At 46.0% G+C, this 14041-nt stretch overlaps 1 protein-coding gene and 1 long non-coding RNA gene across 4 annotated transcripts in view; one reads left to right on the top strand and one right to left on the bottom strand.

Moving 5' to 3' along the window:
• The window catches only part of 4930578G10Rik (RIKEN cDNA 4930578G10 gene), a 201517-nt gene that overhangs the window by 9987 nt on the left and 177489 nt on the right, over positions 1–14041 (bottom strand). The gene's annotated exons all lie outside the window — the stretch shown is intronic.
• Fam205a1 (family with sequence similarity 205, member A1) lies at positions 2000–13753 on the top strand. 3 transcript variants are annotated; one of them, XM_011250061.3, is made up of 4 exons: positions 2000–5259; positions 8723–8768; positions 9090–9268; positions 9917–13753. In XM_011250061.3, exons 1-4 carry the CDS (start codon positions 5108–5110, stop codon positions 13608–13610), a joined length of 4071 nt encoding a protein of 1356 aa, XP_011248363.1. In that variant the 5' UTR covers positions 2000–5107; the 3' UTR covers positions 13611–13753. The 3 variants fall into 3 exon arrangements, with proteins under 3 accessions (XP_011248363.1, XP_006538115.1, NP_001264096.1); XM_006538052.2 differs by having other exon boundaries at positions 2000–8137; NM_001277167.1 differs by lacking the exon at positions 2000–5259 and adding an exon at positions 7932–8137 and having other exon boundaries at positions 9208–9268; positions 9917–13749.

Here is a 14041-nt window from a genome sequence, read left to right as displayed (position 1 = left end):
TAAAGGTTCCATAGTGTTCTCAGGCAGTCCACCAGTTGGAGAGCAATAGACATGAGTCTACGGGGGGGGGGGGGTCATTTCAAGCTACAATAATGAGCGTTTCTAGTGCCTATGGCTGTTTCTGGCTGTTCTTGTTTTTTTAACTTCGAAACTCCCTTTATTTTTGTGTGTATGCATGTTTTGGCTGCATGTCTGTCTGCACCATGTATGTGTCTGGTACACAGAGGCCAGAAGAGGATGTTGGATTCCCTGTGACTGGAGTTTTAGGGAGTTGTGAGCATCTTTGTTTCTTGAGTCAGGGTCTCACTATGTAGCTTAGGCTGGCTTTGAACTCAATATTCTTCTGCCTCAGACTGGGATTACAGGCATGTGTCACCATGCCCAGCTTACCAGAATCCTTAGGAAAACAGATTTAAAAAAAAAAAAACAGTTGTAACATTTTAAATAACTACATCTTTGAGAATTTCATGCATTTTTACAATGTTTTTTTGATTATCCCTGTGGAGGGACTTTTGTGTCTGAGGCTGTAATCCTAGCTCATGTCTATGGGAGTCATAGTCCCTAGAGTAGAACCAGCTATTGTTATTTTGCTAAATATTCATGCTGTCAAATTTGTTTCCTAAATATTTATGCTTACACCTATAGATGTGGGCTATTCTTTGCCTTGGCCATAGAAGCTTCTTTTTGGAGTGGAAATAAGTCAAAGCTGAGATGTATCGCTGGTAAAAGAGTAAGGAGGGAGACTACTTGCTCCAACCTAAGCAGAATATCATATTAATTCCCCCCACACCCACTACCACCAAGGCTCAGGAGAGGGAAGGAATGCAGGATGGGAGGAACATCGTGAAATGTTGGCTTCTGGGCTGTGTCCGTCTCACTCATGCGCTCATGGCAGCTATGGCTGCCCCCACAAGACCTATACAAGATCAAGTCAGCCAACATCCTGGTGTGGATGCGGGTAGATGATCTCCAGGCCCCTCCCCTCGCTGAGGAGCTATTAGTTGTTGGCAGCTGCTGGGGAGAGAGAATCATTCTGAGCATGTGGGTGGACCGAAGACACCCAGAGGCCCACCCATCACATGGGCTCGCTTGCAGCTGGAGCTACTACAACGTGCAAGTCTGTGGTGGAGAGATAGGAGAGTGGAGTGAGGCCTCGGTGAAGCCCCAGCCCAAGCCATCACTGAGGGCCATGTCTGGGTCTGTGATCAGGCAGCAGCAGGGGCCTGTGTCTATGTCTGTGGCTCACATTATGACCAAAGGCCACGTGGACGTCCCTGGTCTGGTCTGCTGCCTGGAACCACGTTGATGTGCAAGGACTGTGCAGAGCTGGCCCAGTTGGGGGTTGAGGGGACTCAGGTGAGCCCTGTGGCAGGTTAGGAGAGCAGGAGAGCTGTCCCTGCCCCTTGCCAGCTATAGTACTCCTGAGAGCAGGCCCTGTTCGTCACCTGGGTGACATCACTAGAGTTGGCCACGATGTTAGGAGTGTGGGTAAGCTGGCCTCCTACTCACTTGCTGTGGGGTGGTGCAGGTGAGGGAGAGATGGCCCTCATGTCCCTTGCTGGCTGCAGCACTGGGTGAACTGGTGGCCCAGCGCTGGAGACCTGTCCTGGTGCTGTGAGTGTGGGAGAGTTTGAGGGCTGATCAGCTCAGCTACCACCCAGGCCCAGATCCAGGGTGTTGAGTTGGCCCACCCCAACATCTGCTCCATCTATGAACTGCTGGGGCATTAAAGGAGACGGTCCTGCAGATCCAAAACTGCAGGACTTCCATGACTCAGGGCAACAACAGGGTTTCCGAGAGGAGTCCTGGTAAGGATCCAGTATGGATGGTGTAGCAGAAACCAGAGGCCTCAAACCAGACTAGTAACACAGCAATGAACATTTGCAAGTACAGACATGTGGTCTAAAAGAATATACTGTGGGACACACTGTGACACACTACAGCTTCCACAATGAGAGTTTTTAGGTTTGTATTTGTTTTTTTTGGGGGGGGTTGTTCTTTTATTCTTTATTTTTATTTTATTTTAGGGGGAGGTTACAAGAGTGGAGGGAAGATACAAAGGGACGGGGAGAGGAGAGGATTGGGGTGCATTCACAAGGGATCAATAAAGTTAAAAAAGAGACATGACGTTTAGGAGGGGAGCTTGCTGGAGGGGGTAAAGAAAGGTGGGTGCCATATTTGTGTATAAGTATGAAATTCTCAAAGATAAAAGTATTTTTAAAGCTGGGCATGGTGGCACTCATGTAATCTCTGCACTGGAAAGGCAGAGACAGGTCCATTTCTGAGGCTCGCTAGTCTATCAGCCTGGCATTTCAGTCTCTAAGCTCACAAATAGTTCACAAATAATTCTACAAACTAAACATAGAGTTCACATTAACAGCAGCATGGGCAGGAGAACTGGCCGCACTCCCACCCACCTGTCTGAGGCCCAGGCTGACCAGCTCAGCTACCACCCAGACCCAGATCAGGACTTTGAGTTGGCCCACCCCAACATCTACCCCATCTACGAACTGCTGGGGCACTGAAGGAGCTGGTCCTGCCTATTCAAAGCTGCAAGATCTCCAGGACACAGGGCAACTGCAGGCTATCTGATAGGTCACCAGACTCAGTGGCAAGTACCTTTATCCACTGATCCCTCCCACCCACCCCTACCTCTTAAGTTCCTATTACCTCTCAATATCCCATTAAACTATGAACCCATCGATGGAATATTCCATTGAGAGTCCTCAGAATTCACTCTCTTCACCAAAGCCCACCTTGGAAGATAGCCACATTGAAGATCAGGACTTCAACATGAGCTTTTGGGAGTCTTTTCAGATTCAAACCATAACACAAGTGTACACATTTGAGAAATACTATCTTCCTGCTCTCAAGACAATTGACAATCTAGTTTTAAAGACAAGACTAATTCACACGTCAGTGATTAGTCCCAGCTCGCCCACACGCACAGCACCAGGGCAAGCTCAAGCTCTCCAGCACTGACCCATTTACCCAATGTTACAATCGGCAAGGGCAGGGCCAGATCTCCCTATGTTCCGTCCCTGAAACCCACATGGCAGAAAGAGAGGACCAACTCTTGAAAGTTGTCCTCTGACCACCACATGGTACAAGTGCAACTTCACAATGAATAAATGAATGTATAAAGATTGTTTATTTAGAAGGTAGAATCTACTCAAGCGATTGGCTCCTTGGGATGTGTTTGGGAGGTGTACTCTGTCCTTGGCTCTTTCTGCTCCCTCACTGTTTTCCTTCTGGATTTCTTGAGGTGAGGGCAGCTTTTCTTGCCACCGGCTCCCATACCCACTATTACCTGCTTCATCATAGATCCAGAACGACACGGCCAAGTGACTGAGGACTGAAATGCCTGAAATCATGGGTCCAAATGAATCTTTTTTCCCCTTTGTGCTCATGTATTTTCTCTCAATGATGGGAAGATGCCTAACACACTACTCAGGGTGGGCATGAGTGTTCATCAGACTAGTAGGGTGAAGACTGAACGCTGAGGAAACTATGAAATAGACTCTTCACAGTTTTGGGATACAAAGGTTTTATGAGGCCATTCTCACTGGGCAAGATAGTCTAAAGGATTTCCAGAATTCCTGAGTGTTACAGAAACATCACAGTATCCACAGGGATCAAGCAATTAGCACAAATGCAGATTAATGGGACGAGAACAAGAATGACTGTTTCTAGAAATGAGCTGCAAAACACTTGCCCCATGCCTTAGCTGCACATCAATAAATGCACATCAAATAAAGCTACAAGAATATCTAACCACAACTAGCTACTGTTTTTGTTTGTTTGTTTGTTTTTATGATTCGGGCTGGAAGTGCTCCTCTGTGCAGGCATCATTGCCCTGAGCAGGCTGGATGGTGAAATATGGATAGAAAGAGCTGCAGATACACAAAGCCTTGGACAGAGTTCCACAACAAGCCGAGTTGGTGAGCCTCCATGGACAGCAGTGCTTATAATCTCTTCCCACTCAAACTGGAGGCTTCCCCTCCTTGCTCTTATTGTGCCATTTAAAGACACTGCTGTCTTTGTGGTTGGAACACTGCTGGACTTTTGGTTGAAACATGCTGTTGTCCAAATGTCTTACTGAGGAATCTTTCCATTGGTCCGATTCTGTAATGAGTACAGGAGCTGATAACTGACTTCCCGGGGATCCAGTGCTTACACGGGATTGAACAGTAAGTAGCCTAGTAGATCTGATAACGTGTTATTGGCTTGGGGTTTGATTCTTGGTCCCTTTCTTCACTTAAAGTTAAGAACTCTAATGTTGATGATGTGCACAGATCTGTGTAGAACAAAACCTAGGGAAGAAATGGAAACTGGGTGGTTGTCAGTGTGATTAATCTGGGTGGGATGAGGTTATGGTGTCATACTTTCTTTTAGCTGGAATGCATTTTTGTACCACAATGTAAGTTTCAATAAAAGCTTACTTAATTAAAAAAACAAAACAAACAAACCTGCCACCTTGGTTTTCCCTTCCACACCTGCCCTTTTTGTATTTCTGATGTCTGATTAACCCCTTTAGTGAATATCAAGACTTTTCATTTCTGATCCTTAAATATGTTCTCTCCCTGAACCTCTGTGTACTTGTCAGACACATTTCCAGGTAAGGAAGGTAGAAGTTTCTCTGTCCCAGTCACTCTTCCTGACAATGTACCTGGTATGCCAAAGTATTTAGTTTTCTGAGGATGAGTAACTTATAAGTAGGCAAGTGTAGGGGGCTGATCTGGTATTGCTATGTATTCAAATGCTAAATATCAGCCCCTAAGATCTGGTTGCCCCCTGGGCTGTTAGGGATGGTTAAGAAATACAAGTTAATAGTTACTAGTATCGTGCCAGATGCTAGTCTAGATTATCACAGAAATATACACCCTAGGTTGCACAGATAATTAATACTTATAAACAAGCAATGTTTGCTTGCTCAGGTATGCTATAAATAGATGGATAGTCTTCAAAACTCTCAGATACTCATAGAATAGGGCATTTAAAGTTTGTTTGTTGTTGTTTTTTGTTTTTTTTTTATTTTTTTATTTAAGACCTTCTTGACACAAAGGCATGTCAGCTTCTGGCAGTACCCCATTCTATTTCAAAGAAGATGATGAGCATCAAGAATCTCCAACCAGAGTTTGCCTCAATGTGGCAAGCTGCCACAGGGCAGAGAGTTGCCCATAATTCAACTACAGACATAATGCTGTTCAGAAAGGACAAACAGACTCAGGGACATCTGCCAAGCTCTGCCAAGAGAGGGTAAGCAAGTCAATTATAATTCCTGCTTCACAAAATGTCTGTCAGATATACTGGGCCAGAAGGATGAAGATGGATGCTCCAACATTATGGAGACAATTCTGGGGAACTGTCCAGGCAGCCATTTCTCAGCCATTTCTTAACCTTGAAAGCTGCTTGCCTGCATTTCCTACAAATTCAGGTAATATTTACCCCTTCTCACATCTCTGATGGGGATGAAGGCCAGAGAGTTATAGTCTTACAATTAAACTTAAGTTATAAAGGATCTAAAAAATATACTTTAGGGTCTAAAGAGGTTTTTAAGGATGGCAAATGAAAGTTATGTAAGTTGGAGGACTTGAAGGTTTAAGTTATAAATGGATGTTTTAAGGTTGATAATCGCAAGTTATGAAAGTTAGAGAATTTAATGCCTAAGATGGTAATGAGAAAATGATCTAAATACAGAACTCTAAACTCACCAATATAGGCTAAATAATAGAACACTTTCTCCAAATACAAAAGGAGTGGACATTATGAATGTTAATTATTACACCATAGATTTCATAATTGTTCTTACTATACACACTTTATTGTTGTAAGAAAAGTAGTCTTTTTATTCATACAAAAGAGGGAAATGTAGGGAACTGATCTGGCACTGCTATCTATTCAAATGCTAAATACTGACCCCCAAGATCTGGTTGCCTTTGGTGAGGAGAACCTCAGGTGTGAGGAGATCTTCATGAACACAAAATGATGCTATGTAACCTTGCTTCCCAAGTTAATTGATTAATAAAAGGCTAAAACCTGTGATTGGGCAGTTGATAGAGGTAGGTGCGTTTTCAGCTACCTGGCTTGGGGTCACAGGTAGGGAGAAAACGGAGAAGAAAGGACACACAGAGAAGAGGAGGCCACCATGAGAGTGGATGGACCACGAGCAGATGGCCCGGAGAAATGGCAAATAACAAGGGACATATGGCTGGGATGTTAGAATAACTCCAAACCTGCCCAATCTAGGCTCACAGCTTGTTAATGAAATACAAGGATTGTATGTCTTTTGTACAGGCTAGCTAGAATATGTAATTCCTTTTATAAGCAAACATAAGAATTGCTTAGCAGTCTAGGACTCTGCTTGGCTTGGGCTATGCACACATACCACACTCCAAACAATATGCCTATGCAATCTGTAAGGAACCTAGGACTCCCATTTGTATTGAGCTATGCACACAGCCATCTCTAAAGAATTGAGGGCTGGAGAGATGGCTCAGTGGTTAAGAGCACCGACTGCTCTTCCGAAGGTTCTGAGTTCAAATCCCAGCAACCACATGGTGGCTCACAACCACCCATAATGAGATCTGACTCCCTCTTCTGGTGCATCTGAAGACAGCTACAGTGCACTTAGATACAATAATAAATAAATCTTAAAAAATATTTTAAAAGAATTGAATAAGTTGTTCCACTCTTAACAACCATTGAACTTGGACAGTTTCTATTCAAAGATGTTTCAACTACATCTTGTAAGAGGATAGTAAGATTGATATTACCTGAATTAATTTTGGGTGCATGGGTAACAAGATGAAAGTATGTACTCTGGGTGAACTTTTAGGGAGTAAACCCCTATTTGCCATCTTATGCCTATGTATAATTGGGTACACATATCAAAAATCAGGTGCATTATGGAAAGAACGTGCACCGTAGGAAAGAGGTTATTATGCCCAGATCCGAGGGTCCCCAAAGACCACTAGGAGTTGAACTCTAGTATGCAAAGACAAAGAGTCTTTATTCAAGCTCTAGCTTGGACCCTCAGGCCCCTCTGATGAGCAAGGTAGCACAGAAGGCCCCAAGCATCTAAGGTTCAGCCCTTTTATTTCAGTTACAGCAGGGTGAGTGGCTTATCAGCTTGGCAGTTACATGATTGGTTAACAATTATTTCAGTTGGCTTAAAGAATCTATATCTATCTATAACGTCTGGAACATTAGGTATTTTCCTGCTGGTGAACCATGTTTAGGGTGGTTCCTTCCTGGAATAGTTTGTGGTTTTCTCAGTAATTAGGGTTGAACCTGAGGATAGGGCCTAGTGTATAATAAAATGGAAGCCTGGTTACAAGATGGAGTTTGTCTTGTCAAGTTGGGGCCCTTCAAGGTTACATAACACTCTGTCAGTCTAGATAAAGAATCACCTATGCAACCTTTAGCAACCAAATTCCTCCTTCTCTTAATTCCATAAAAGGAAATGCCAGACAGTCCTTGGGGACCTTTAGTCAGTGGCCCACGGTCACTATTTTAACCACATTCCTTCTTTCTCTTCTATACTATCACTTTGCTTTGGATACAATTTTGTACTTTGCAAATCTGTATCTGATCATTTCAATGCTGTGAATAAGATGTCATGAACCTGGCAGCACTAAGCCCAGACTCTGACCACCAGGAACAACTACACAGCTGTGAAGAAAAGAACCAAGCCAACGGGCTGGTGGAGAGGGGTGGGTGGGTACAGGGAAAATGGAGAGCAGGTCCTGCTTGTGAATGTGACATTCATGACCTTTAAAGATAACCATGTCTCTATCCTCTGCTGTAGACTGAATTACCACACAAGCTTTCTTGATGGAATAGAGGTCTTTGTGATGCAGTCTGGTGGCCTGATTCTATTCTCTGTGACATGCACATGTCAAGGCTTGGCCCTGGGAGCTATTAGGCACATGGACTCTGAATGTCCTAAGAGTAGGATGGCTGGTCTCCTCATGCTGATGAGGTGCAGAGCATGCTGAGCACTATGTGCTTTCTGTGGGACACTGAATGTCCCTTGTATGTCTATTTCTGCATCTTCATCATTGTCCTAATTGTCTGGCAAGTGTGTCAGAATTACCAAGGATTGAAGTGCGAAAATAGAAGAAGCTGCTGTCGGGTAGGGAAACCCTGTGACCAATACTGAGCTGGTAGAGACGCTTTCAAGATCCATCTTCCACTTATGGCCTCACTACCCCATCTGACAGTTTGGATATGATACTTTGAAGGGTGTTTATATAATACCTTTCTCCTGTGAGGCCGTTCCTTACCAGAATGTTTATGAGTTGTAAACCAAAAACCATTGTATTGCTTTAAATAGAAGATTAGCATTATCTCAGATCTCCCAATACAGAAGAATTTCCCATTTTAGTTTGTTACGGCATTTATACCTGGAAAGCTTTTTATATTAGAACACATCCTATATGTGTTCTATTCTTTCTACTCTTTTGCCTGCAAACTCTGGTAAAATATCACTCAGTAGACAGATAGGAAATAGAGTTCAGATTAGTTTCAAAGAGAACCAGAAAAATGGAGAAGAAGGGAAAGTCAGGGGAAAAAAAAGTAGAGCCTAGCAGAAGGCAGGAGAGGAGAGCGTAAAAAATACACATAGATGAGGAAAGAAAAGGAAAAGTGCAAGATATTTATCACAATATGAACACAAAAGAAAGTTCCAGCCTCACATTCTAATATTTTTCTCTTTAAGCGTCATCAAAAAGTCAGGCAAAGGGCTAAAGATGCAGCGTCAAGAGGTAAAGTTCCAATGTTCCCTGACTCCCCGCCCCGGGAGAGCTCCCACAGTTCCTCTTCTCTATGACCTTGCCCAGTGCCAAGTGCTCTAACTTCTGAGGTTCCAGAGCCACTAACTGGTGACATTTACAAAGGACTGATCTTGATGGGAAATGAGAAATTAAGAATGTTAAAAAAAAATTCTCTGCCTTACTCCCCTGACAAGAAAGAATTGAGGAATTAAGGCGTCCTTAACTGTCATTTACTGAGTTTATGACCCTATGGGATTCATTTCACCTATGGGTTTATCAATAAAATAAGCACACTATTAATTATCCCTACAGGGGACAGTGCGTTGTAAATGGTGGTGCTCTACCCAGACAAGGCACAGAGCACCAAGTCTAGGAGCTCAGCTTCCTGTTACTGTAGAATCCCATATAACACTGTGTCCTGATTCCTCAGCCAGGGGACTTTCCCGAGAAGAAGATGAGAAGCCATGCGAGCTGCTCTCTATCATGAAAAGGTGACTTCTTGATCTCTCTATCTAAACTCTGACGATTTCTTGGTCTGATCCAGGCCAGGGGTGAGGAAAGGGGTAACTGAGGGAAGGACAAACACAGGCAGGCAGGTTCGCCAGCTGAGAGGGCTGCCAGGGCAGAGATGGGTCACATCTCAGCAGGGAAGAGCCACCCCACACCCAATCTGTTTGTTAGGGTCTCAGCAGGTCTGAATTTCAGAATGGACTCACGCATGCTCTGTAAAGGACATTGCTAGGGTTGCACCCAGACACCAACCTGTCAAGAGAGGGAATTCAGCATAAAGAGGTCACCATGTCATATGGTCTTCCTGCTGCTCCCTTCCAAAGGCAGAGCCCTGGGTTTGGCTGGACCCTGCTGCAATTACCTCCTGTCTGTCCTCAGTGGGGGAGCAGTTGTTGGGATGCCATCTTCCCATCATCTTACCCTCTACTTCATTTCTGGAGAGCACAAATGATTCCCAAGAGTTTCTGGATATAGCAGCACCCCATGCTTTGAGTGAGGACCTCATTTCCTACAGTGTAGGGTTAGAACTTTGGGACTGGAGAAAAGGGCCCAGAAACCTCCAGACACAGTCTTCCAAAGAGACAGACAAAGTTCGTTCATTAATGGTTGTCTTATTTTTCTCTTCCAAGCCAAAGCTGGGTCCCCAAGCAGGGAAATGTGCGGCAGCTCCTGTGTTTAGATCCCAGCTGCCAAATCTGTGAGGCTACGACTCTAGAGATTCGGCAGTTGCTGCAGAGTGAGAAAAGCCAGATCTCCCCTGCCTTGTTGGGACTGCCACAGAGCCCCGCTTGCCTGGAGATGCCCATATCCAGTGAGTCTTTTGAATGGAATCAGGATTTTTACTCCAGGTACTCCACAAACTCTCCAGTGGTGCCGGGAAACCAAACACTCACACAGCTAACAGAAGAGTTAACAGGGTCTATCAATGCAGATGGTGCCCCGCTTTGCTGGACTGATCCCCTCCAGGTAGGACAGGAATTTCATCTGGCAGACATGCCCATGGCCTCTGAGACACTGGTTTCTCCAGGGCTTGAGGAGCCAGTGGTTTTAATGAATGAGGAAGACACAGTGCACAGCAATTTAAACTATATCCAGCAGCTCCAAGACCATGAGGCATTGAACTCACAGGTTCCTTTTCAGACCCTGACCCCACAGCTTACTGTCACACATCCTATGGCTGTGTCGATTGTCACCGATGCCCCGCAGCCATTCCTCAGTCCCGAAGTATTAAGGCTTTTGGAGATACATGTGAAAAAACTGATGCATTTCCAACGGTGGGGGCTCCCCAGACGTGTAGAGGAGTCCCTAAAGCAATTCATGCCAAACCCACCAGTGTATCTCCGGCCAGAACATAACCAACCAGTTTCATTTATCCTGAATACTAGCTCTCAAGACTGTGTTCATAGGTTTGAGGGTATTTCGCCCGAGACCTGGTACTCATATATGGACGGACAACCTATCCAGACCTTTTGGGTTTCTGAGTGGTCTAGTGGTGACCAAGGACAAAGACTATCCTGCAAACCAATCCCTAGCCTTGTGGAAAAGCCCTTACTCACTCCTGACTATGAACTTTTACATGACCTCTGTCTATCGCCTGAGGGACAAGTTGATGGCTCCCAGAGCAATCTTCAGAAGAAATTCACTCAGTTATTCTGCGGTCTCCCTTCTATGCATAGTGAATCCTTGGGGTCCACCTTCTTGTGCACTCAAGGTGTCTCCAAGAATACACTCAAACCCCCCTACAAAGAGCCTCATTTCTTGAAGGTGTCCCCACCTATCCCCTTACCTGAGGCAGCCCCGCCCCCTTCTTCAACTTCTCCAAATGAGTCTTTGGATGAGCCTCAAAGAGCTCAGATCGGTGGTGTTCCATTTCTGACTCTGTCGGAATGTAAAACTTTGGAGTGGCATCTTCTACAAAGACAGCTTCAGCTTCAGTGGGGCCTGTCGGCTGTCATCGCTAGACCTCCACGTGTGCAGAGCCACACGCAGTATAAGCATAAGCCGTGGAATAAAGCCAAGCCACGTGAGACTTTAAAATTTTTCGGGCCAGGAAAACCCTTCTCAGCTTTCACCAGAGAGCTTTTCTTCATCCCTCAGCACGCGCGCAAGCTGCTGGAATTCCACCTGCAGAAGCGGCTGATTCACCTTCGCTGGGGGCTGCCCCAGAGGATCCAGCGCTCCATAAATATGCTGCTCTCCTCAACAGACCCGCAGTCCCTGCCCTGCGGTGGCAGTAGGCTACCTAATGTGAGCATCTCACAGCCAGGGAAACCAGAGGCCTATGGGTCTGGTGATACGTTCTTACCCACAGCGGGCAAAGGAACAACCCCCATGCCACACTTGTTTGCCAAGGCACAGGAAATGTTGAAAAGCCATTTTGATACCAAATGTGAACAGATCCGGGAGGGCAAGGTCCCGGCCTGTGTCCAAAGCGCCTGGAAAGGCAGAATTCCTGGGGATTTGGCAGCAGGGACTTTATTCCCAAACATTCCACAAGGTCAGCCCCTGGAGCTTCAGGCAGAAAACAACCCTGACCTACATCAAGAAGCTGTTTCCTGGAAACCAATGGACCTTGACCAGGAGGCTCAGGCCTTTTCAGGTGTTTTCATTGAACACTGTAGGCGACCCCAAGCCCTGTCTGAGGAAACCATTAAGAAACTGGAGACAACTCTGAGACATAAGTATTTGGCCTTCCTGTCAGGCCTGCAGGCCCTTTACTGCATGGCCCCAACTAAAGCAACATCCCCAACTGTTGACCAATCTGTAATCACAACTATGCCCTGGTCTGTCAAAAGCCCACAGAAGCCCCTATCTCAGAAGTCTCCACTTGAAGCCCTATGCCTGAGTGGGCTTGAGCCCTGTACTCAAGATGACAAGGAGACTTCTGCAAACATTGCAGAAGAGTTCCAGCATGGAGCTCAGGGGCATGGAAGGACAGAGAAGGTGCCTCCAGAGAGACAGCCTCTCCTGAATAGACCCTACTCATTAGACACAGAGATCATGGAGAGAGTGAGTTTCTACCTGAAAAGGAAGGCTCTGGATATAAAGTTGGGAATTTCTCTAAAAGAGAGTGTGTTCCAAGAGCCAACTGCAACAGACTTGGAGAGTGAATCTGTTCAGGAGCCTCTCAGGAGTCCACGGGAAAGCACACTGCTACAGGGACCGCCCACCTTATGTCACGTTCCTGTAGCCCCAGATCCAGATAAGGTCTGCCTTAAACAGCCAGCTACTGCAGTGCAGGTTGTGTTTCAGGAGCAAAACCAACCGAGTTCCAGAGCAGTGCCCCATAGATCTGCCCGGCAGGGCTCACAAGTCCACAGGAATATGATGGAGGCCCAAGTGCACTATGTTCAGATGGGGACCGGTGGGGAAATGCTGAACCTAGGGGAACCCTTTAGCACTGAGTCCCAAAGCCCAGGCAAGAGTAAGTCAGGCTATGTCCCTACAGTGGCAGGCAAGAGAAAAATCCCAGGGAAACCCAAGGTCGTGGGGGACCTTGGAGAAGGGGACGCAGGTCTTGGATTTTCCCTGGTCAGTCTAAAGACACGCCAGGATGGAGAGCAGGAGAAGAGGCTCCTGCACAGACAACTCCAGGGCTCCTCACTACAGGCCCAAACCTTTCATCTTGAGGGTGCCTGTCCACACAGCCCCCAGGAGTCCCCTGAGCTCCAGTTCGCAGATCCACCTCCAGAAGTCTTCATGGAGACAGACTCTGAGCAGGACATGGAAGACAGTCAAAGCAAGGAATCCATTGTCCCAGAACCTGCGAGGACTGCTAAAGCCCCCCAGCCTATGCTCTCCCGGGCTTCCCAGGGCCTTCCTTTCCCACGCTCACCAACTCAGAGAAAGCCTTCTCAGGGCCAACCTGGTCCAGGTCACGTCCCACCAGGGCATGCAACGCCAGCCTCTCCCTACACGAGACCCAGCCGCCTTCCAGAGGCTGGCTTGAAAAATAAAATGAAATTATTTTTTCATTCAATTAAACTCAAGATGAAGAGCAAAGCACACACGGAGCCATCCACGGTCTCTACACCTGGAAAGGTGGCCAAAACCAGTAAAGAAAATATTGATAGGGGTCTGCCTCAAGCCAAGAGCCCCACCAAGAAAACAAAGCCAGAGGACTTCAGAGGGCCCAAGGCCCAGTTTTCTTCTTCTGAGAAGTCAGTAGTTGGCCCCTGTCTAACTCCTTCCTATATTCTAGACAGTAAGTTCTGGCCTCGACCTCGACGAGTTGGCTCTGTCTCAGTACTAGGCCACTCTTACCATTGCCCTCGGCACTGTCCTAGGTTGGCTTATGCCAATCAACAGAGAAACCCACCCTAGGTCCCAGGGTTCACATCAGAAATGTTGTTCTGTTAATGGACCCCCTCCTTTGTATCCTTTAAAGAGAACGATTATTGTTATTTTCTCTAATGAACAGGTGGATTAAGGAGCCACCCATAATATATTCTGTACCTGTAAACCAAGAGTTGTCTGTCTTTTCTTGTCTCTGCTGTAGATTATTAAGGGAAGGGATGAAGGAAGCAACAACATCCAACCCCATCCTGCAGAGGAACTTTAGCCCCCAATCTCATGGCTCCTTTTAGAGAAGTACCATTGGCGCAGCTTTCTTCAAGGGATACTTTTGAGTTTATATTTTTGAGGCCGGAAGTGGAAGGCAGGCAGAGAGGGATGCTGGAAGAACAGAGAGTGGGAGATATAGCCAAAAGCAAAGTCGCTAAAAAGAAAATGCACACCGTGTATATGACAAACCA

This window comes from Mus musculus, chromosome 4 (genome assembly GCF_000001635.26).
Source record: "Mus musculus strain C57BL/6J chromosome 4, GRCm38.p6 C57BL/6J".
NCBI lineage: Eukaryota > Metazoa > Chordata > Mammalia > Rodentia > Muridae > Mus > Mus musculus.
Note: the sequence above shows the minus strand (reverse complement) of the source record. Positions and strands in the feature narration are given on the sequence as shown.